This window comes from Bos mutus, chromosome 8 (genome assembly GCF_027580195.1).
Source record: "Bos mutus isolate GX-2022 chromosome 8, NWIPB_WYAK_1.1, whole genome shotgun sequence".
In the NCBI taxonomy this organism is placed as follows: Eukaryota; Metazoa; Chordata; class Mammalia; order Artiodactyla; family Bovidae; genus Bos; species Bos mutus.
The window spans coordinates 2,882,956-2,907,984 of NC_091624.1; the positions used below are offsets into that span (position 1 = coordinate 2,882,956).

At 44.7% G+C, this 25,029-nt stretch overlaps 1 protein-coding gene across 1 annotated transcript in view; it reads left to right on the forward strand.

Annotated features, from left to right (window-relative positions):
• The first annotated feature begins 11,775 nt into the window (after positions 1–11,775).
• The window catches only part of MEGF9 (multiple EGF like domains 9), an 80,537-nt gene continuing 67,283 nt past the window's right edge, over positions 11,776–25,029 (forward strand). Inside the window, 2 exon segments of the mRNA XM_005889501.3 lie at positions 11,776–12,411; positions 12,414–12,518. Of these exon segments, the coding sequence (XP_005889563.2) occupies positions 11,889–12,411; positions 12,414–12,518 (628 nt within the window). The 5' untranslated portion in view covers positions 11,776–11,888.

Genomic DNA, 25,029 nt, shown 5'->3' on the forward strand with positions numbered 1-25,029 from the left:
GAATTCCCTTAACTTGCACTGACAACAGTTCCTAGCACACTGTTAAGGGAAGACCTGGTGGCTCAGCGGTAAAAAATCTACCAATGCAGGAAGCCTGGGTTCAATTCCTGGGTTGGGAAGATCCTCTGGAGGAGGGCATGGCAACCCACTGCAGTATTCTTGCCTGAAAAATTCCTTGGACAGAAGAACCTGGCAGGCTACAATCCATGGGGCTGCAGAGAGTTGGATACGACTGAGTGAACAAACGACAACATCTTGCTGTTAAGGCTTCACAAATATCACTTATTGTTACTGTTATTGCTGCTGCCCTGTTAACTTCAGAACTCTCTTCCGTGACCCCAGAGTCCTCCGCCTCAGTCCTGGTCCTTCTCCAAGACTCAGCTCAAATTCCCCTCCTCCAGGACGACCTCTTCGATCCTTTTCCCTTAGCAGAGTTAGATGTTCCCTAACATCTTCCAAACCCAATTGAATGCCTACATTTGCCTGTTTTCTGGTCTGCCTGCCTGCCTAAGCATGCTCTTCACCCCTGTCTTTATCAGCAACAACAAGGCACATCTATGTGCTTCACGGATGCTTGTTCAATGACTGATTGCATTGATCTCCCATCTAGGAATCATCTTTTTTTTTAACCTCACTCGCTCACTTCTGGCTTTATTCTTTTTTAAAAATTTTATTTTTAATTGGAGGGTAATTGCTTTACAATGCTGTGTTGGTTTCTGCCATACAGCAACACGAATCAGCCACAGGTATACATATACCCCTTCCCTCTTGAACCTCCCTCCCACCTCCTGGAATCATTCTTGTTTTCTTTCTTTCCCCCACCCCACACCCAATCTAACAGTAAGTCTTGACATCCCATATCTAAGATCAATTGTGAATCGCCTTTAGGCCAGTGCAGGCTGCCGCCTTCTCACCTGCGAGCCACTCAGTCTTCTCACTGTGCTCTTGCCCTTGTTGCTTCTGATTTCACCTCCATCCCCTCCTTAAAAGGCTCCCGGGACTTCACATTTCTCTTAGAAGAAAATCCCATCTACTTACTCGGCTACGTCTGTGCATGCTAAGTCTCTTTTTCAGTCGTGTCTGACTCTTTGCGACCCTATGGACTGTAGCCTACCAGGCTCCTCTGTCCATGAGATTCTCCAGGCAAGAATACTGGAGTGGGTTGCCATGCCCTCCTCCAGGGGATCTTCCCAACCCAGGGATGGAACCCGCATCTCCTTTGGCTCCTGCATTACAGGTGTATTCTTTACTGCTGAGCCATGGGGGAAGCCCTATGTGGCAACAGAGCTCTGCATTTCCATCGCCCACCTCATTTTGGACCACTTAATGTGCTCTCCCTCACTTAATACACTCTGCCTATTCTGCCTCCTTTCAGACCCTTTCCTACCTCATGACTGCACTTGCTGCTTCTTGCAGTTTTTGCAGAACTAGCTTCTTCTTTTGATTTCAGACTGAATGCTACATCCTCAGAGAGGCTTTCCTTGACCACCCCAAGGAAATGTTTCCCAGTTTCTCTTTGTCACAGAACCCTTTCTTCTGCTTTGTACTATTTATCGTAGGCTGTAAATATCTTGCTTACTTACATGCTCATTAACAGGTGTTAATTGGCTATCTCACTCGATATATTGTAAGCACCACAAGGGCGAAGTACTCACCCTTTTTAAAAATCTTATTCACTAGGATATCTCTTAATCAGTATTTAATATGTTTCTGCTGAATGAATGAATGATTTAATCCTCCTAGAAGCAGAATGTATAAACCAGGCATTATATACTCACTTTACAGATGTCCAAACTGAAGCTTAGAGGGCTGGATTCTTGCCCTGATGACATAGGCTGGAAGTAGTATAGCCAGGCCCTAGATCATGTACTTTTCCTGCTAGACCCTTTCACCCTGAAGGGAGATAGACTCTGGGTGGGGAACCCAGCTTGTCTGATTCATAATCTAATTCCCCAACATGAGACCAGGGAGCCAAGATTCCAAAGTTCCTGTCTGTAAAGAGGTGTCTGTATGTGGCTAAGGATTGCAATCAGTTCCAAATTCCAGGCTGCATTGACGCATACACCCAATACACTCAATGATCACAAGAAAAGTGCAGAGACTGAGGAAGAAAATCAGACCCACAGGCCTGAGAGCTGGCCTAATCTCCTAGGATCCTCTTCAGAGCTGTTCTAATTTAGGCCTGATGGAATGGGAAAGATGTTGTTTCTAGTTCCTTTAGTTTAATGTGGCCTAATTTGGAAGATTTTGCCATTTTGAGGTCTCAACTACCGCCTGAGAGCAGCCCTTGGTTATTGTTATCATCTAAAAGAATACTTTGGCTGTCAGTAGAGAGCTAGCAGCATTTCTTTGATTCCAGGAGGAAAGTTCCTGGTGAGGGAGCCTGGTGACATAAGAGGCCCTGGACCAGACACCAGAAGGGCGGTGCTGTGGGCGGGAAGGCCCTGGGCTCCCACCAGCAGACTGTTGGCCCCTCGCCGGCTCCCAGCTTCCTCCTCTGTAAGGAATGATGCAGGTCTGATTGTGGCCTGAGAGTCAGGGGGTTTGGATCTGACCCCGGCTCTGTTACTGACGTGGAGCATGGGATCCGGTTAAGGCCCTTTCCTTCTCTGGGTTATCGGTAGATCATTGTTATGAGTTCAGGTTTGGCAGGGTGGATTCTTAAGTTCTCTTCCAGCTCTGATATTTACTCATTCTGTGGCTTTTTCAGGGAAACATATTCTCCCCCAAGAACTGGGTTTCCTTATTTTCCAGCCCTTAGAAATCAGCATGAGATCTACATGGCCACCTCAAAATAGTTCAACCAAGAGTCTTAGTCCCAAAGGCCTGGGTTTCTTAAAAGTACCTGAGGAATCAAGTGCCCACTCCTGCTACTCTCCCAGCCCTAAACACCAATCCAATGACAGGTACCCACTCCAATGAAGGAAGCCCTTCAAGAAGGCCAAGGTCATGGAACAGGTTGGGGAGTATGAATCCACTGAGAGCCTAGAAGCTCTGGGCATTAACCCCCAAGGCCATTGTATTCACTTGGTCTTGACCCACTGCGTGAAAAGACAAGGTTCAGGAAAGTCAGATATGTTCCAGCGTCTTCTGAGTGTTTACTGTGGGGCGGGCCTCGGCTCAACACTTGTACACACTGCTTTGTTCAACCTTGACTTGGGAGATAGATATTATGATCCTCATTCTACAGGAGATGATGTTGAAACATGGAGCTAAAGTGAGTTGTCCAAAGTTATACAGCTAGAAAGACCAGGGCTGAGCCTGGTACTCTTTACTGCTGCGCTTGCTTCTCTTCTAACAACAGAAATCAAAAGTAAAGTTGAGGAGGCTCAGTAAACTGTTGTGGAAATCACTCTGGACTTGAGGACTGAAAAACTGGTTATGAACTCTAGTTCTTCTATTTACTATCTGGACTTCCCTGGTGGCTCAGGTGTAAAGCATCTGCCTACAATGCGGGAGACCTGGGTTCAATGCCTGGGTTGGGAAGATCTCCTGGAGAAGGAAACGGCAACCCACTTCAGTACTCTTGCCTGGAAAATCCCATGGACGGAGGAGCCTATTGGGCTACAGTCCACGGGGTCGCGAAGAATTGGACACGACTGAGCAACTTCACTTTCACTTTCTTCCATTTACTAGTTTGGTGATCCTGGGTAAGTCATTTGACTTTTTTAAGCAGCAGTATACTGACCTGTGGGCTTCCCTGGTGGCTCAGATGGTAAAGAGTCTGCCTACGATGAGAGAGACCCAGACTTGATCCGTGGGTCTTGAAGATCCCTCGGAGAAGGGAATGGCAATCCACTCCAGTATTCTAGTACTCTTGCCTGGAGAATCTCATGGACAGAGGAGCCTGACGGGCCACAATCCATGGGTTGCAAAGAGTCAGACACGACTGAGCAACTAACACTTTCACTTTAACTATATTGACCTAGAAAGTGGGGACAATCACTTCTATCTCACAGTATAAGGTTAAAAGGGAAAATGTTCATGAAGGGTTTCAGCATGATGTCCGACGTATAATAAGTGGTCAGTAAATGTTAGTCACTACTGCGATTAGTATACTGCTACTCTAACTATTCCTAGTGCAATACACTACTCCTGTCACTGCTAGTATCCCCGCCTCCTTCTCTCCAGAGTGGTCCCAAAGCTCAAACGAGACAATGACTGGGAAAGCCGTGTGTGTTCTGCACCTGTCAGTAATCCCCTGTATTATAATTATAGCAAGCTAAGGGAAAGAGTTATTTGTGAAGCCCTGACCCCATTCCTCTCCCAAATGGTTCAGATTCTTTGCTCTGCAGCCAGCGGTGATGACGAGCGAGGGTTTGACTCGGTGCCCACTGTGAATGACGTCCTTCAGTGGATCGCGGAGAAGGACAGCAAATGCTTTTCTGAGCTTATTTTAGCATCAGAAGGACTTTCAGGCAGGATTTCAGCATTTAGTTTCATTGGGGAAGGTGCTTTGCCATTAATCTGAATTTACAACTTAAAATTTTCTCCTCCTCATCAACTTAAGAAGAGAGAATATGGAAGCAGATCTAGGATATGGCTGGCAGACATATCCCCAGATCCAAATGAGTTCTAATGTGGGTTATTCCTGATTATTTAAGTAATGTGTGTTTATTGTAAAAAAAAAAAGAAAGGAAAAATGTGTAAAAGTATGAAGAACAATCTAAATACCCATAATGCAATCATTCAGAGACTAAAAGTGTTAATATTTTGTTATATTCCCTTTTAGACTTTTATTTTGTGTCTATATAAAATGTTATATTCATATAGATAGCATATAGAATTAGTAATATATGCATATATTATTTGTACTATGTAAAATAATATGTGAATGTAGGACTTCCCTGGTGGCTCAGACGGTAAAGCGTCTGTCTACAATGTGGGAGACCCGGGTTCGATCCCTGGGTCGGGAAGATCCCCTGGAGAAGGAAGTGGCAATCCCCTCCAGTACTCTTGCCTGGAAAATCCCATGGACAGAGGAGCCTGGTAAGCTACAGTTCATGGGGTCGCAAAGAGTCGGACACGGCTGAGCGACTTCACTTCTTCACTTCAATAATATATGAATATATTCATATACTTACATAATTGAGATCATAGTCTAAATAGCCATGTAAACTATTTTTTAATAAAGCTATTTTTTATTGGAGATTTTGGGTTCACAGCACAACTGAGCAAATGGTATAGAGATTTCCCATCTATCCCCTGCCCCTCACATGCAGTAATAAAGAACCTGCCAGCCAATGCAGGGGACATGGGAGATGCGGGTTCGGTCCCCGGGTTGGGAAGATCCCCTGGAGGAGGGTGTGGCAACCCACTCCAGTATTCTTGCCTGAATAATTTCTTGGACAGAGGAACCTGGCGGGGTATAGTCCATGGAATCACAGAGAGTCAGACACGACTGAGCGAACACGCAAAGCCCACTCTTAACTTCCCCCACCAGGGTGGTACCCTTGTTACACTTAATGAATCTACTTTGACGCATCATATTCATTCAGCCTGTTACGGGTCACTCTTGGTGGTGTGCATTCTGTGGGTTTGGATAAATGGATAATGCCATGTAGCCATCATTGTAGTATTGTTCAGGGTATTTTTGTTTGCCCTAAAAATGCTCTGTGCTCCACCTGCTGCTGCTAAGTCACTTCAGTCGTGTCCGACTCTGTGTGACCCCATAGACGGCAGCCCACCAGGCTCCTCTGCCCATGGGATTTTCCAGGCAAGAGTACTGGAGTGGGGTGCCATTGCCTTCTCCGCCTACTCATCCCTCATCCCCCTGCCACACCCTGGCTACCATAGTCTTTTAACTGTCCCCATCATTTAGCCTTTTCCAGAATGTCGTACAGTGTATGAACTTTTCAGATTGGCTGCTTTCACTCTGTAATATGTATTTGTTTCCTCCATGTCTTTCCATGACTTGACAGCTCATTTCTTTTTAGTGCTGAATAATGTTCTGTTGTCCAGATACGGACCTGGTTTATTCATTCACCTACAGAAGGGCATCGTGGCTGCTTCCAAGTTTTGGCAGTTATGAATAAAGCCGCTGTAAACATCCTTGTGCAGGTTTTGGGATAAACACAAGTGTTCACCTCCTTTGAGTAAATACCAAAGGACACACTTGCTGGTGTGTAAGAGTATGTTTAGTTTTGTAAGAAACCACCAAACTGCCTTCCAAATGGCTGTTACATCTTCCTTCCCACCAGCAGTGAATAAGAGTTCTCTTGCTCCAAATCCTATCCCACATTTAATATTGTCAGCATTTTGGATTTTTGGCTATTCTAAGAGGTATGTAACCTATTTTTCCATAACTTTATATTGCAAGAATTTCCTTCATGAATATTGTTTTTTAAAGATGTATAGGGTTGCAACATAGGGATGGTATAGAGCACAAAGTGTTTAATCCCTCCCTATTGTTATCTGTTTGTTTATTTTTCTGGCCGAGCCACGTGGTTTGTGGGATCTTGGTTCCCTGACCAGGGATTAAACCAGGGCCTTTAGCAGTGAGAACTTGGAGTCCTAACTACTGGACCACCAGGGAATTCCCTGTTATCTGTTTAGACTTTTCTAATTCTCAGTATTATCCATAACACTCTGATGAACATTTTTGTATATAAAGCTTTATTTACGTCATTGTTTATTTTCTCTAGGGCTGAAGTTAGAGGACAAACACCTCACATTCTCATCGATTCCATGAGGCGTTCCCTAGCCAGCAACAAGTATTACCATTTTTATAAAATTCGTGCCAAATCAATAGGCAAAAAAATAAGTAAATTACTGTTTCAGTTCACAAACCTTTGATTACTTAAGTTGAATACACAATATTTCATGTATCTTAGCCATTTGTATTTTCCTTTCCGTGAGTTGCTAGTGTCCTTTGCTGAGCAGACTTTGTTCATAGTGGCCCCAATCACTAAAGTTGTCTGCAGATGATGCCAAACTTTGCATCTGGCCACATCTGATAGGAGCCTAGGCTCCGGCAGGATTAGAAATAGTCCATGTCAGCATTGCTGCTTCAATGAAACCAGAAAGGGGAAAGTTTCTATGTTTTATCGGAATCCGAGAAATGAAGTTATTTTTGCTGATTGTATTATTATGCCTTCTTTTCTTACTCCCAAAGCTTCTCTTTTTTAAAATGCTGCTCTAGCAGGAAGGTTAGATTTAGTGTATACCTATTCTTTCTTTCAGTGTGTTCACTGACCGCCTACTATGTGCAAGGGCCAGTGCCCACAAGGATGGCTGTGGAGTCTGAGAACAGTCTGGGTTTTGGAGCTGGGCGGGGTTGGGCAGGGGCTTCCCAGGTGGCACTAATGGTCAGGAACCTGCCTGCCAGTGCAGGAGACATAAGGATGCGGGCTTGATCCCTGGGTTGGGAAGATCCCCTGGAGGAGGGCATGGCAACCCACTCCAGTATTCTTGCCTGGAGAGTCCCATGGACAGAGGAGCCTGGCAGGCTACAGCCCATGGGGTCACAAAGAGTCAGACACTGAAGCAACTTAGTGCACTTGCACACACACACACAGGCACACACAGGTATTGGGCAAGTCCTTTACCCTCTCTGAGACTCTCTTTTGCCTTCTTTCAAGCACAGGTGATAACCCTACTTTTGGGGAATAAATGGGTTATAAATGCAAAACTCCTGGAATGGTGTCTCCCACATCACAAGGCCTCATTTGGCTCAACAGAAAATTCTTGAGCTATTTCTTTTTATTTGCCACTGTGCTAGGTGCTGGAGAAGGCGATGGCACCCCACTCCAGTAGTCTTGCCTGGAAAATCCCATGGACGGAGGAGCCTGGAAGGCTGCAGTTCATGGGGTCGCTGAGGGTCAAACACGACTGAGCGACTTCACTTTCAGTTTTCACTTTCTTGCATTGGAGAAGGAAATGGCACCCCACTCCAGTGTTCTTGCCTGGAGAATCCCAGGGACGGGGGAGCCTGGTGGGCTGCCGTCTATGGGGTCGCACAGAGTCGGACATGAACTGAAGTGACTTAGCAGCAGCAGCAGCAGCAGCAGTGCTAGGTGCTGAGGATCCAAAGAGGGGTCAGCTCTCTCTGCCCTCTGCTGCTCTGTGCATCCCTCCCCCCAATTAAGTCCAGTGGCCTTGGATGCCAAGGATGGGTTGACAGCTCTCTTTAGAGCCCTGGGCCTTAGCTGCAGTTCTGGAGCCACAGGAAAAGTACCAAACAACATTGTGATACACAGAGAGTCATAGCCATGATTTTTATCTTCTCTTTTCTTAACATATCATCAGCATTTTCCATTGAGAGCAGAGTTGTTAAGGGTGCCGGCTAGAGTGAGCCAGCCTTAGTCTGATTTCTGGCTCTATCGCTAAGTAACCTTGCAAGCTGTTTAACATTTCTATGGTCTAGTTTTCTTATCTGTAAAGTGGGGATATTAATAGATGGTTAGATAGCATCACTGACTCAATGGACATGAATCTGAGCAAACTCCAGGAGATATGAAGGACAGGGCAGCCTGGCGTGCTGCACTCCGTGGCATGGCAAGGAGTCAGAGATGACTTAGTGACTGAACTATAACCAAACAACAATAGTATCAGTACCCGCTTCCTGGGGTCTTTCTTAGGATTAAACAAAAGAAGCCATATGTAGCTTTTCGGATAACACGTAGCACACAGTAGGAGCTCAGTGGTCCGTTATTAATATTTCCATAATGTCTTCAGAGCCACCATTACAATGACGTTTTATGATTAAAAGAGATATAACACCTGTCTCTGATGTTGGTATTTGGACAAACGTAAAATATTATTCCTAAGAAACCAACAAAAAGTCATCTTGCAGTTTAGAGATAAAGGCAGGACAAGACATTTAAGTATTCAGTGGGGAGTGAATCCACACCAAGACACTTCCATCCCCTTTCCAGAAAATGCAACACTTACTATGCATGTCAACAGGGTAATCAACTCATTTTAGAAACTGCAGTTGGGGGTGACCCCTGTCTGAGGCAGGGAGCTAGCCTGGATTACTTTGGCAAAGCCTTCTAGTCTTTTCTCTGTGATTCTCCAGGCAAAGAAGCTGTATCAGCTTTTCTCTTGTAGTGCCAGAGAATCTCTGATATAGCGCAGCTCAGGGCCAAACCAGAATCTTTCAGCTGTCACTTGGGATATGTGGTAGGGTGGCTGTCAGGCCATGTCAGCCGATGAAGCCGTTTCTGGCTGTGGTCCTTCAGCCAGCCAACAAGCCTCAGCGTTAGCACTGGCATAAATGAGACTGAGCACCTTCTGCATGCCAGGCTCTGTAAAAACAGTCCCTTCAGGCCTCAGCTTAACTGAGGCAGAATTCACTGGTCCCATTTTATAGATGAGGAAATTGAGGCTCAGGGAGGTCAAAGGTTTTCCCTCCAAGGTCACACAGCTGGTAGAGTCATGATCCGGCTCTGTCTGACTTTAAAGATACAAACTCTTCCCAGGGCACCACAGGGTCTCTTTGCGATGTAATTCAAACTAACCAGCATGGATTAGTGCTCACATGGGTTCCCCCTACTAAGCACTGAGAACAGAGAGAGCAGCCTAATAGAGGAGAGCCAGACACAGAAATCCCAAGTTCTAGTATCCCACTGATGCATGCCTGTGAGAAGTAATAAAGCCACCGGGGCAGTTCAATTTATCCTGTTGTATACATTTCTGAAAGCTGTCCTTAATCCTTTCAGGAAGAGGCAGGGAATAGATAGATTGATAGATCAGGGCTATAATCAATGAACAAAGGGCAGTGGGAAAATAGGGAGAGAGAGGTGCATTCCCACTCAGAGATCCAGAAAATTCTCTCAGAGGATACAGTATTTGGGCTGGGGTTTGAAGGGTTAGAGTCAGCAAAAGACTATGGGGGAGGGGCTTGACCTGTCCCCACCCTTCCCTAAGAGAAGTAAAAACGGAATCTTGATTTGTGCTTCTTAAATATTGGTCTGAAACCAGAACCCACACACACCCCTCCCATTTCGCCCCTTCCCCTTACATACATAGAGGGACCTATTAAGATGCATTCATGTTGCTGTTGTTTAATTGCTAAGTCCAGTCCAAACCTTTGTCATCCCATGGACAGTAGCCCACCAGGCTCCCCTGTCCATGGAATTCTCCAGGCAAAAATACTGGAGTTGGTTGCCATTTCCTCCTCCAGGGGATCTTCCCAACCCAGTGATGGAACCCGTCTCCTGCATTGCAGGCAGATTCTTTACCATGTGAACCACACATAGGTACAAATGTAAAAACACACAGAAAATACACATAAAACACACACCAGTCCACGTGCAGATACTTAAAAACATACAATATGCAAAAACAGATACCAGCTCCCATACTTATAAGATCATACAAATATACACTCATATACATAGACTCACAAACGTGTTTATGTTTCATCACACAAGCACATACATGCCCTCTCCCCACCCACTCCTCATTCAGGTAAACAAGTGCATTTTTAATTAACATATAACAGGTTCGCACGCAAATGTGATCGCCCAGTTCTGGCTGGAGGCCGGTGACTAATGGGAAGCCATGTACAAAGGAAGCATCACGCAGGGGAGGCCAGGAATGGGTTGGCGGTGGGGCTGGGATTAAGCCCTGTCAGATGACAAGCGCCCCGGCCCGGCTGCAGCGCCTGTGCGAGCTCTGAATCCTGGGGGACGGTGCGAGGCTGCGCATCGGAATTCCAGCCTTGCACAGGGTTTAGTGTCGCCCAGGGTCAAGCTCTGTGGTCAGACCCACCCCTAGCCCTGCAATAGGCAGGCGGCTCTGAGGACACGCAGGTCTGCGGCGTGGGGCTTGTCCTAACACAGTACGCTGAGTGTAGGCAGCATTAATGAGGGTTTACTGTGGGCCGGGCACTGCGTTAAGCCCTTTCAGGGCATTACTTAATTCTCACATCAGCTCTGTGAGAGAGGGGTGGGCGGTGGGGATGTTAGCTGCCATCAACCCCATTTTAGAGGTAAGAAAACGGCACTCAGTTTTCCCACAAAACCACTCAGCAGGAAGCTTGGAGCTGAGGTTCAACCCTGTCCGATCTCACTCTCCCGGGGGTATAAGGTGAGTGTGCGTGTGAGCCTGTCACCCTCACACAGACGGTCTCTAGAACCCCCGTCCTGCCAGGTACAGCGCCTGGCCCAAAGCAGGTGCCTGGTGAGGGCGTGGGTCTTGGCTCAGTAAGGTCCTCAACAAGGGCCTCAGTTTCCCCATCTCTGAAATGGGAATGCAGCGAAGACCTCGCAGCGCAGGGCTGAGGCCGTGCACTCTCGGGCAGCAGAGGAGGTGCTGCGCTCTACATCCTCGCTGCAGCCACCCTGGCCTATCGCGGGGGTTCCAGCTCCGTCCCCACCCGAGCCCGGGAGAGGCGCTGGCGCCCCATTGTTTAAGAGAGCGGGGAAGCTCCCAAGAGCCGAGTCCCCGTCCCGGGGTCGCGCTCGCCGCCCAGTGGAGCAGACGACTTGGCCCGGCGTCTGCCTCGCCGGGCGCGTCCTTTGTCTGCTCCCCGGCGCCCGGGGCCCGGGGCCCGCGCCCCGCTTCTAGGGCAGACAAAGCCGGGGCTGCCGCTAGTCTGACCGGCTGGAGCGGCGCTCGCTCCACCCACCTCCCACTTTAGTACCGCCCCCTCTCCTCAGCGCCCTCTGATTGGCTCGTGGGGCCACAAAGAGGCCGGGAAGCGGGCAGGTCACGTGAGGCGGCGTGGCCTCCCATAGGCCTGGCCAAGCTGCCAATCAGGGAGGGCGGGCCGTCCGTGCTCGGCCCGGTCGCTCCCTCCGCTCCGGGGCCCGCCCGCGGGGCCGGCCGCCTGTCAGAGGGAGGTGGCGATGGTGCGCCCGGTGGCGGCGGCGGCTGCGGCGGCTTCCCTGGTCCGAGTGCAGCGAGGAGATGACTGACCGACCGGCTGACTGACTGAATGAATGAATGGCGAAGCCGAGCGCGCCATGAGGAGCCTGCCGAGCCTGGGCGGCCTCGCCCTGTTGTGCGCCGCCGCCGCCGCCGCCGCCTCAGCCACCTCGGCGGGGAATGTCACCGGTGGCGGCGGGGCCGCGGGGCAGGTGGACGCGTCGCCGGGCCCCCGGCTGGGGGGCGAGCCCAGCCACCCTTTCTCTAAGGCCACGGCTCCCACAGCCCAGGCCCCGAGGACCGGATCCCCGCGCGCCACCCTCCACCGACCCCAGGCTGCGTCTTCCTCAGCCCAGCCCCCGGAGACCACCCCTCCTCCGACCACCGCCGGGCCGGCTCCGACCACCGCCGCCGGGCCCGCGCGGACCACCTCTCAGGCACCGCTCGTTCCCTCGCGAGTCACACCTCCTGCGGTGGAACGTACTCCGACTACCCCTTGGGTGACAACCAGACCCGCGCCGACCACCCTCTCGACGACCACTGGCCCGGCGCCGACCACCCCTGTAGCGACCACGGTGCGGGCGCCCACCGCTCCCCGAACCCGACCTCGGCTCTCCCCGGCGGCGGCGGCGGCGGCGGCAGCAGCAGCAGCAGCGTCCCGCCCACCCCACCTGCCACCGAAGCCCCCTCTCCGCCTCCCCCAGGTGAGTCCCAGCGCCTCCTCGGCCGCCGGACCCTCCCCGCGGCTGCCCGTCCTTCTAGCGTTGGGCTTCTTGGCTGGAATGGAGCATTTCTGGCCCCCAAAGGTTCCCCAGATTTCGACTTCAAGGGGAGGTCCAAGCTCTAGATAGCCTGCCCCACCCCCCTCCCCAGTCCCCAATCTGGAAAGCCTTTTGTCCCCCACTTGGGCTGTGCTTCCTTGGGAGGGGAGCGACTGCTGCGTGGATAGCATCGCACCTCCTTCCAAACAGCGCTGTCTTTGCCTTTGTCAGACGCGCTGGATGGTCGCAAACTTTTGGGTTCGGTTCGCTCACCGTGCCCCTCCGCCTGGGTGATCTTGGGAAGTTTGAAAACCAGCACAGTACCTCCTGCGACCAATAGATCAGAAATTGAAGGGATTCCTCCTAAGGCTCCACTTTCCTTGTTCATGTAAATATCAGACGTGCATGTGACAGGTGGAAAAGATATTGAGAGGATTTTGTTTACAAACAGTAGTACAGACCACTTGAGGCCAAAAGAAAAAAGAAATTGTAATCCATGTTTTCCCTGCAAATGAATGGATTCAGTAGTCATTTGGGACAGGTGTATATCTAGGCTGAGCACATTTATAAATTAGGTTAAATCCCTTCCTTGCACCGTTTTTTTGTTTTGTTTTTTCCTTCCTCAATTACAAGTCAGTATGTTTGGGCAAATACACAATTTAAGCAGGGAGGCCCATTTTTTCCTCCTTAAGGGGGATGTTCAGTTTTGCTGATGTTGATAAAAGCCAAATTCTATCTGAGTCCTGGTAAAAAATAAAGCTCTTCTTCCTGCTGATTGAAAGTCTTCAAGCAAAGTTAGAGACAACTTCTGTTCTTTTTCCTCTTGAGATCTAAAGTGGGCCTGGAACTAAACAAATAAAACCTGTCTTGTCAAGATGTTAGACAAGAGTTTCTGAATTCCTTTGCTTTGAGTTGGGGTTTGATTTGTCCAAACCATTTTGCCTTTAGCTGGATTTATATTAATGGATCTCTGACCTAATTCTTAGGCTCAGTGATTTACTGTGGGGTCAGGTATGGACTTTGGACTATAATTGAATTTGTAGAGTTTCCCCACATGATTATGAGTCTTAATACAGTCCAGTCTTGGGTTGGAGCTTGGCATTGACATAAGTAGGAATGCAGATTATTCACCCATAAAAAGCCAAGTTGGTATTTCTTCCAGCTTCAAGGAGTGTGCTATCTAGCTGGGTTTTGACTGTAACCTCTTTTGGCCTCCCTATGGAGAGACCAACATGATACTGAGAGGCGGGAATCGTAGTATTTGAGTGTATGGACTCGATTCCATTCTTAGTTTGAATCCTATCTCTGCTGCCTTTTATTAACTGTGTAATTTGGGCAGGTCAATTAACCTCTCTTCATCTGAGAAATGAAGATAATAATAGTGTTTAGCTCATAGGATTGCTGTGAATCCTATGAAATTTGCTGTGAAATCCTGTGAAAATTAACTAAGTTAGTGCATTTATAGCACTTAGAACAATAGTTCTGGGTGCAGAGTGAATTAGCTCAGTATGTATGTTAGCTATCAGTATGATAGTTTGTTTGTTTTTTTTTTTTTTAATGGGACAGAAAGCATTTGAGAAACCTAATAGAGACTTGTGATGATTTTTATTTGTTTTAGTAAAATGTAATGGTAGTATGTGTGGTCAGTCATGTCTGACTCCTTGCGACGTTATGGGCAGTAGCTTGCCAGGCTCCTCTGTTCATGGGATTTTTTCAGGCAAGAATACTGGAGTGAATTGCCATTTCCTCCTCCAGGTAAAATGTAATAGAAAAGGATAAATTAGATTTTCCAAAGTTTGAAGCAAACAGTAGTGTTTATTTAGGAAGATTCCTTCTTTTGAAAGGTCAGTATATCATAAGTCTGTGTAATTGATGTTATTTTACCTTAATTTTTGCATTGTTATTTTTAAATCACAAAGGTAAACTTTTTTCCTTTTATGTTGCTTTTTCTTTGTGATAAAATATACATAACATAAAATTTACCATTTTAACCATTTTTAGGTGTACAGTTTAGTGGCATTAAGCACATTCAAATTGTATAACCATCACTACCATCCATCTTCAGGACTCTTTTTTTATTTTCCCCAACTGAAACTGTATCCGGTAAACAATAACTCCTCAATGGCCGGCCATCCACCTTATTCCTAGCAACCACCATTCTACTTCCTGTCTCTGTGAATTTGCTTATTCCAGGTTCCTCATATGGGGAACTCATAGCATTTGTCCACAAAGATAACCTTTACCTGCAAAAATTACCAAGAACCAAAAGTCCACAAGTAAAGAGTGAAAGTCCCCCCCACCCACTCTACTACTTTCCAGTTCCAGTCAGTCCTTAAATGTTACTACCATTAGCAGTTCGATCTTTTCTCAGAGGCAAGTTGTGGCGTGCAGGATGCGTTCCCTCACCAGGGATCGAGCCCATGGCCCCTGCATTGGGAGCGCAGAGTCTTAGCCACTGGGCCACTAGGGAAGTCCCTAAACACAGGATTATTAGACATGGTTTAAAGCTCAGGGTGAAATACTATATAAATTGTATCCATTAGATATATTGGTTACGTGTCTACACTGCAAGCCATAGAGTTTGCAACTTGCTATATCCACTTAACTGTGTGTCATGGTCTTTCTTTTTCATGTCAGTACCTAAAGACTACCTTATTCTTTTCAGCAGTTGTATTTTTCATCATAAGAATATATCATAATCTATTTAACCAATCTCTTGTTTATGGATACTTAGATTGCTTCTTGGCTTCACTTTAAAAAGCACAGAGAAGAATGTGTTCTTGTTTAATCCATCATATTATATTATTAGTCCATCATATTATATTCTCTAATACCTCGTCTGGAGTTTTGTAGACTCCAAATCGATTGTAAGTAAAGCAAAGCTGGATTGAGTAATATTTGCCATTGAAACTGTTCCAGGCCTTTAGTAACTTCCATGGACTACCATATACCTATGTCTATGATGGTCTTCGGGCAACAGAAATTTTAAGATGCTCGAGTTTGGTAGCTCTGCTGTGCTGTAGATTTTCTGTCGCGTGTGGTTTTCTGTGAAGTCACCACGGACCGCCTCTGTCTAGTTCTCAGCAGCTGACTGCCTTTGGGGGCTTACTGCTTTACTGCGCAACTTTAGCTTTACAGTAATGTGATTGAGTATGGTCTTTCTATCTGAACATGGGCTCTAGTCTACTTTAAACAGTAAATACATCTCCTTGACAGAGGAAAGAGATTTGAAAGACCTGGTACTAACTGAATTTGAAAGACCTAGTGAGGTTGGCAAAATTGGCTTCTCTGGCTTTTGGGAAGATGAGTACAGGGTGTTTTATTTTAATGTTCATATAAAACTGAACACCATTGATAATATATTATGTGTCTAGATGGGTCTTCTGGCTGCTCTTTGAATTAATAAGAATTTCTTCCATGAAGATCTAGTTGAGAGCTCTTGCCTACCCCTCAGTAAGGGCCCTCTTTTGTTTACAGGGACACTGATCTGCAAACTGAAACTAATTGCCCAGCAAGCAAGCATTTTCCTCCCACGGTCCTGGCAAAACATTTGACTGATTGGTTGGCTGGGTAGGACATTTTACGAAGGGTGAAGGGGAGGCTGTGATACTAGAGTATAACAGTTATCGATAGTAAGAGACTGAAGTGATGATAAATGTTTGATTTTTAAAATTATGGACCTTCAGGGCTAGATAGGACTTTAGAAGCCAGTACCTCCTAACGTGGCTCTACATTGCAAGAAATGCTTCCATGGACTTAGCCGAAATATTTCTCTTTGTGGTTAACACCAGCTGGTTCTGACTCTGCCCTTTCGGGGCCACGCAGAACAAGTCAGCTCTCTCTGTACCCTGACAGTTCAGGGATCTGTGGGCAGTGATCGTGTTCCCTCGGAGTCTGGACTAAATAACTTCAGCTCCCTCAACTGTTCTTTATGTGAAATGGTTTCAGATTCCCTTAGACTCTGCTGGTTGCCCCTCTTAGGGAATTTTTCAGTTTTTCTGTGTCTCTCCTGGAGTGTGGAGCACAGAGCTGAACACATCACCCCCGGTTGTGCTCTGGCCCGCTCGTGGTAGAGAGGGCAGTTGCCTCATTCTTTCTGGATGCTGTACTACTGTGGATGCACTTAGCTCCCGATCACAGGAGCTTTTCTGGCAGCCACACTACGTTGTTGACTCATTGAGTCCATTAAGATACTTAAGTCTTTTTTTTTTTAAACACATACTAGACGAGTCTTTCTTCAGTCTGGACTTAGAAACTCTTTGTTATCCTCTAAAGTATAAACTGAGACAGTTGCCAAGCATGTAAAATGTACTGTGTTAGGTTCAAGCCATCACTTTGGGCCTGCGGTCTGTCAGCGTACCCCACCTAGTCTCTTCACGCTCACCTGCAGGGTGTTCCTGTGCACAGAGTCCAAGGACACGTTAGGGCAGGCCTTCTTACCTCACAGGAGAGAGTACATTTAGGGATGATAAAACAGTTTGGAAGGGGAGAGATCGTGGTTTAGATTAGTTCTTGAGGGTCTCTTCCGGCTCTACAGTTCGGCGATGATTTGGTACCCATGATTCAGGGCACATGACTGCCCCCCAAGGAGCCTTAATCATTTATTTGTGATCTAAGTTAAGAGATGAGACTTTTTTTTTTTTCCCCCCAAGCAAACCTTAGAGTTTGAAAGCTCTGACTACTGTGGCGTGTAAATAAAATATTATGAATGGATTTTATTTGAAAGGAACATTCTGGAAATCAGGGCCCTCCTGTCTGTACTGGGAAATGTTTTCTTCATCCTAAAATTCTGTACAGCTAAGTTCAGGGTGTTAATTTGCTTATGGTTATTCAAGAAGATACCATTCATTTTAAGGACACAGAAATTGTTCAGACTTCAAAGATAATGTCTGTTCATAAACTTTTATTGAAAACCTGTGGGGCTGGGTGTGTTTCAGAATTTAGAATTTTTCTTATTTTTAGGAAGTTAATAAGTACATCCCAGTGAAGTCTAGGACAGCATCCTGTGTAATCAAACACATGAAGGTATTTGTAGCAAAAATGTGTGTATATTCACACTGAATGGGTTTTTAAAAAGGCTATAAATAACCTTGTGTTTGTTCAGGTCAGGTTTTGCTGCCAAATGAATAACAGAAAAACCTTCGGTTTTTTGGATCTTCTGGTATTTACATCAGCTCTGAGTGACTGTGGACCACTGAAATAGCGCTTACACTCACCTGTGGTGCTCCCTATGCTGCAATGCTGTTTTAAGAGCCTTGCATATATTACTCTACTCAATCCTCACAAGACTTATGTGTAATCGAGTTAGGTGTTATTATTATCTTCATTTTATAGATAGGAAACTGAGGCTCAGAGAAGCCCAGCTGTGAGGGAGTCTGCATTCAAACCCAACCTTTCTGGTTCCAGAATCCATACTATTGGCATTTAAAGAAAGAGTTACATAGCAGATGAGAGAAGGAAACTATTTTGCTAAAAACATTTGTCCTTGAATACTAGTCTGAAAGATTTTCTTCATTCTCTTATGTGCTATTTATTCACCTCAAATCTTCTGTTTTACAATGTTTTACAGTTAGAGCTCCAGTTCTTCCTTTGATTAGGTTCTAATATTGTCTGTGATAGAGAGGATTGCCTGTAGTCTTTAGGGCTAGGCCCAGGGACTTCTGAAGTTTACTATGTCTTATTCCTGACCCAAATGCCTAGATTTCTGCAGAAATTCCTTAGTGTGATTAGTTTCTGGAACAGCATAGTTAAACTCCAGAGCATTAGTTTCAAATCTACTGAATTCTGTCTCCAGGAAGCCTTCTGGCTAGTTGAAAATTTACACACTGAAATAACCTGATTATGTCTTTTTATCTTGATTTTTTTTAAAGACTCATAAAATTGAAGTGAGCATTACTTTTCATCTCAGAATTTCTAAACATGTATATATTAACTTCCAGACATCTTGGCACCCTTATAAACAGAATGGAAGAAAAATATCATGGTACTGTTTTTACTGATGGGTAAATTATGGGTAGAGTGATTACTGCTCTAGGGCACTTAATAGATCAGAGGAGAATAGAAGTGTAAGATCTTGTTTGGGAGAAAGACTGTTAGATGATAGTTTTAGTTAAAAATAGCTTCAATTCATGCTTTTTGCTTTGATCTTTATTTTTGTGTGTTTTCTTTAGATATAATATAAACATCCTTAATAATAATGTTGAGATTATGTTTCAGGTATCTCTTCTGTAGTCACTTAGCCTTTTTCTCAAGTATGTGTTTTGGTTTATCTGCTTTTCACTAGAAACAACTACCCTAACTGCATTAGTAACTTTGAGGGGAGATTTTTTTTTTTTTAATTGTCATGAAAAAGATAAAAAGTATGTCTGGATACATATGTGTTTGAATCACAGTAAAGGTTTACTCAAATCTTTTTACCTGTATCTATTCAAGTACATGTGATAAATATGTGTCAAAATACCCTCTAGTAATGCCACTGTTCCACAATAAATATTATTGTCAGAAAAATCTTTTCCTGTTACTTTTTCTTCACTAGGTAAAATATTTCCTCTGTTCTCCTTGCTCATTTTTTTTTTTTCACTTGAAACTCCTCTGTATGTCCCACTTTCTCTTGTCTCTTCTTCTTGGACCCATCCATTCTTTCATGTTCTTTAAGGAACCAAATTATCGTCTCTACTTAACAGATTCCCGCTTTGTCCTCCTTCAGTGCCTCCTCAAAGCCTAATTCTTCTAAGAAGTCTTTGCCGGGGAACAAAAGGTCCTTGAAGATGTCCTGGTAACAGGGTGCACAGGGCTGAACACTTTGCACTCAGAACAAAACCTGTCTTTCTCTGTGACTTTGACTTTTTTCCTATGGATCTGCTTTTAAAGTCTGTTTAACTTAGATTATTAAGCCCACTTGTAAGAAAATGTCATAGTTCATACAATATTCAGGATATGGTATTAATTCTTTCTTTTTTAAAAAAATGAAGGAAGAGATTTTATTTTTGTTCTGTATCTTCTTTATTGCCCAGCTTTCCCCCCGCTTCTCCTGAGGAATAATACAGAAAAAACAATTATCATAGCAGACGTTATCTGCCTCCAAAAAAAAAAAACCACAAAATTCCAGTACTTTAAATAAGTAGCAGATTTCTTTTTTTGTTTATGAGTAATATGAGTTGTTTTTGTTAGGTAGATGGATTTGGGCTAAATAGCAATGTAAATGATTTAATTTGGTTGAGAAACAAATGTTTGATTTTTTTGAATGACAGAATTAATTAATCAGCTTCTCTCTCATCTGATTTATACATTGGATTTGTTTTTTCAGTAGAGATTTTTGAAATAGGAATTTTCCTACTCTAAAATTCTATAATAAATCAGATCAGATCAGTCGCTCAGTTGTGTCCGACTCTTTGTGACCCCATCTATAATAAATAAGTTATGGTAATCTCCAAACCATTATGCATCTATTAAAATGCTTACATTATGCTAAAAGCAGTATACATAGGAGGAGGGAAATATACCAAAATAATTAGGTGGCGGAAGCTAAGTAATGCGAGTATGGGTCGTTTTCATTTCTTTGTATTCTTCTGGATTTTCCAAGTTTTTTTTTTTTTATTTTTAAATCAGTGTACCCAGTTTTATAGTAATAAAAATAAATGAATAAAATATAAAAAATGAGTAAAAAGTTATGATACACTTGATGAGCCTTCAGTTATATGTGATCAAGTCAAGCGATGTTACCCTGGGCCGCTTAATTGTAATTTCTGTGATGGATTCATCAGCTTTGGTCTACCTCAGACGTTTACTTGGCCTCAGTGAGTTGTGGTTCTGAAGAAAGGAGACTGCTGAAGACGGTACCCAAAAAAGGAAGCTGCTCCTGACACCTGCCAAGTCAAGGTCGTGATGACACAGCCAAGGTCTGGTACCTTCAGGAAAAGTTTAACTGAAATCTTAACAAAGTCTGAAAACAGCTGATTCTTTATCCATTTCACTCTGTCTAGGGAATTTAAAGCACAAACTTAAAATTAATTAAAGCAGCTTATGGAAATAGCTCTTGTTTAAATTGTGCAGAATTTGAATTCATGACATTGTCCACAGCCTTTACCAGTAGAAGCTCTTCGGTTATCTCTTCCTCTAGAGATACAGAGCTCCCAAAAGTTTGGTTTCAGTCTGTGCATATGTTTTTCAGTCAGATCAGATGGGGTTGCTTTTATACTGGTAATACAACAGCTGCTCTATATGATATCCTTGCCAGGGAGACAGCACTGAGGAAAGGGGAAATTTATTCAGTTGGAAAAAGGAATGTATCCTGCCCAGTCACAGGGCAAATGATCAGGGGTAGGTATGTTTTCAGCCTGGCTAGAGAATGTTCAATAACCTTTCTTTAGTAAATTTTAGACTCTTTAGATAACTGATTTTGGAAATTTTTGTTTCAGTCTTGCATGCTTAGAAACTGACATATTACCAAGGATCTTATTAAATTTTTATTTTAAAAAATCTGTAGTTTTTATTTGATGTATGTGAGCAAAAAGAAGAGGTTAGGAGTTAATCACAAGGAGAATAGCATGTTCTCTAGTTCCTCTAGTTCCTTTTTGGAAATGATCTTTTAAAGTGAAATTCCTTTAAACATTCTAGGGAAAGTTGTCTTCTCTGAAGGAAACTGCATGAACTGAGTAGCTTTTCCATTCTCTTCAGTCCTATCCATTGTGTATAGAGATGAGATGGCAGTTTGGGAAGGGTTATTAAAGGTAACAATGAGGGGCAAGATGGACTGCTTCATATTCCAAGATGCTTCCTCAGTTTTGCATCTGTATTGAGGATTGATTAGAGGAAGGCATTGGGCATCTTTTTTTTTTTTTTTGCTGTAGATTTCTCATGTGACTTCATATTCCTTATAAGTCTACAGTGTTTTTTGAGTTACCCGTTCTATATGAACTGCTGTAACAGGTTAGGCCCACCATCCCTTGATGTTGTGTGGGTTAATGAATAGTTATAGAGTGTACCAAAACCACAAAGCAAACTGGCTGTTGGGTATTATTATACTGGATTGGTGGTGTGTTGCCTGCAAACCCATCCTGTTCAACTGGTTTTACTTTTTAAGTTAGTTTGTTGCTTCAACTTGTCCACAGAGGCAGGGCTGGATGGTCCAGCTAATCAGGGGAGCAGCAGTCAGAAGATCTCATTCGTCTTCCTTTCCACTCACTCTGTAAGTTCCCGAGCACGTTTTCTTTTTTGTTTTTCGTAAATGGGTCTGTGCCTTAGTTTCTCTAACTGTAAAAGGAAGCCTGTTGTGTGCACAGATACAGTGCATGTCACGTCTATACCACTGGCTTCTAGACCATCGTCTGTAAGATGAGTATGATAGTACCAACCTAATGGGGTTCTTGAGTGTTGACCTAGAATTCAAACCCAGCTTTGTCTGACTTAAAAGTCTGTTTTTTTTCTTTCCCTTTTGACTAAACTGTGCTGCAGTGCCAAAGCAGATGGGAGATGCAGAAGATGAAATAAAGCGTCCCGTGGTTGCAGAGCACACTTTGGGTTCCATTTTTGTCACCTCCCTAGCCTCCTCCCCAGCAAGCCCATGCATTGCCCTCCTCAGCACTTGTTCTGAATTACACAGTTCGATTCAGGTTTGATTGCAGGAACTGCTGTGAAAATCAAAATTAGATCAAAGAGTGTTTCTCAGAGGTAGATACGGGTGTGGAGTGGAGGCGGCAGAGGGGATGATGGTAGGAATCAGATGAAAGGAAGCGGGCAGACTCAATGTGGATGTAAAGCAGAACTCAACAGTAGCTATGAGATGGTCTACTCAGCGCCAGAAGGATTAGGACAGAGACAATGTATTGCTTATTAGCATTTGGCAAGACATACCACACACTGCAAATGATAGTATTGATTGTTGTCAACTTGACAATGAAACCTTTCATCTTCAACTTCGTATGGACTCTCGATCAAGATGCTGATGCCAAACAATGTGTTGCAGAAAGTAGCAGGTGATGTTTGACGATGTGAAAGTCATGGGAGAATCTCAGACTTGTGACATCTGCAGTCAGCCGAGGGTGCATTTCCCCATCCCATTTTATAAACTTCCCTCCTCACTGGAGGGCAGGTTGTCTCTCAGATGAGACAAGGAGAAGCTATTATTTCAAGTCAGAACCAGCCGTTTCTGAACCAGTTGCAAATATACTGATGGATGATATACAGAGTGTTGGAGGATTTGATTTGGAAGCAAATAGCTTCATAAGTGGGAAACAGAAAAACCAATATGCACAGTAATGCATACGTGTATATGTATGTGGGATCTAGAAAGACCAATATGCATAGTAATGCATACATGTATATACATGTGGGATCTAGAAAAATGGTACAGCTGCACCCATCTGTAGAGCAGGAATGGAGACACGGATGTAGAGAAGGGACACGTGGACACAGCGGGAAGGAAAGGGTGGGCTGCACCGAGAGAGCGGCATGACACACATGCAGCGCCGTGCGTAAAAGAGCCAGCCAGTGGGCATCTGCCGTGTGGCACCCGAACTCGGTCTGGCGCTCTGTGACTGCCCAGCGCGGTGGGGCGGGGAGGTGGGGGGCGGCTCAGGAGGGTGGGGACGTGTGTGCGTAAAGCTGATTCATGTTGTCCTATGCCAGAGACCAATACCACACTGTAAAGCAGTTATCTGCCAATTAAAAAAATATGCATCTCCCCCCCCAAAAAAAGAAATAGCTTCAGTTTGTACAGTATTACTCAACAGTAATTATGTATATTATTACCTCCTGCTAGTGCTCAAGTGTTACACTGTGGTCAAGTCGAACTATGTAACTATAGTTGTGGCGAATAGGTAGACAGTGCAAAACCTGGTCATATCAGTCTTCTGGTTAGTAATTTAAGATGACATGTATGCTGCAGCTGCTGCTAAGTCGCTTCAGTCGTGTCCAACTGTCTGCGACCCCATAGACGGCAGCCCACTAGGCGCCCCCATCCCTGGGATTCTCCAGGCAAGAACACTGGAGTGGGTTGCCATTTCCTTCTCCAATGCATGAAAGTGAAAAGTGAAAGTGAAGTCGCTCAGTCGTGCCCGACTCTTAGCGACTGCATGGACTGCAGCCTCCCAGGCTCCTTCGTCCATGGGATTTTCCAGGCAAGAGTACTGGAGTGGGGTGCCATCGCCTTCTCTGAGATGACATGTATACGTCAGTATAATTCTCCTCTGTATTCGCCATGAGTGACCATTAATGCTTAGGTTTCCTAATACGTCTTAAAACTTCTCTATAGTCTGTGTCTGTCCTCATTTCCTACCACCCTTCACCTTGTGCTTTAAACTCCAACAGATTCGAGTTGCTTCTGTTTCCCCCCAAATGCCATGCTTATTGTCGTCATCATTATTACTAATAAGACAGTCATCTTTGGAGGTTTTCCTCTGTGTCAGTTGCTAAAGAGCTTTAAATGAATTATAATGACCTTGCCTAATTATCTCCATTTTACTAAGCAAGAGTGGCGGCTTTGAGAGTTGAAATCCATTGAACAAGGCCTCACAGCTAGTAAATGTAGAACCTTGATTTAAATTTAGATCTGTGTAGCCTCAAAGCCTCCTCTCTTAATCGCTAAGCTAACTGGCCTCTTGTTACTTTGCTTCTGCTGTTCCCTCAGCCTGGAATGGCCCTTCTCTTCAGTTTGAATACAGGCCTTAAAACAGAAGCAAATGCTCGTTGATTTAGTCAGAAACGGACTTTACTAAACGATTAGTAAAGAGTTCACAGAATCTCCAGGGGAACCAAATTCAGGACATGGAGCTAGAGATAATACCTAGGGAAAACAGTAATCTGGCATTGAGAACCTTTGTGGTGGAATAGCAAGTCTTAAAAATTGGAAATTGGAGAATTCCCCCAAATAGGAAGGAATTAGTAGCAATTATACTATGATACGGGCTTCCCTGGTAGCTCAGAGATTAAAGCGTCTGCCTGTAATGCGGGAGACCTGGGTTCGATCCCTGGGTTGGGAAGATCCCCTGGAGAAGGAAATGGCAACCCACTCCAGTATTCTTGCCTGGAGAATCCCATGGACGGAGGAGCCTGGCGGGCTACAGTCTATGGGGTCGCAAAGAGTCAGACACGACTGAGCAATTTCACTACGACTTCACTATACTATGATACTAGGCTGCCCCCCCCCACCCCCAAAAGAAGACAGAGGTCCACCACATCCCTTTTTTCACCTAATAAACTTACTTGTCCTTGAGAAACATGCAACCTCCTATACTGTTTTACCTTATATATTCTAATATTACTGTACATATTTTTTTTGATTACTTGCTTTTTAAGGATTCTTAGTTTAAGTATTACTTGTTCATGTAATTGATTCCTCTATATGGCACCCCACTCCAGTACTCTTGCCTGGAAAATCCCATGGATGGAGGAGCCTGGTGGGCTGCAGTCCATGGGGTTGCTAAGAGTCGGACAAGACTCAGCGACTTCACTTTCA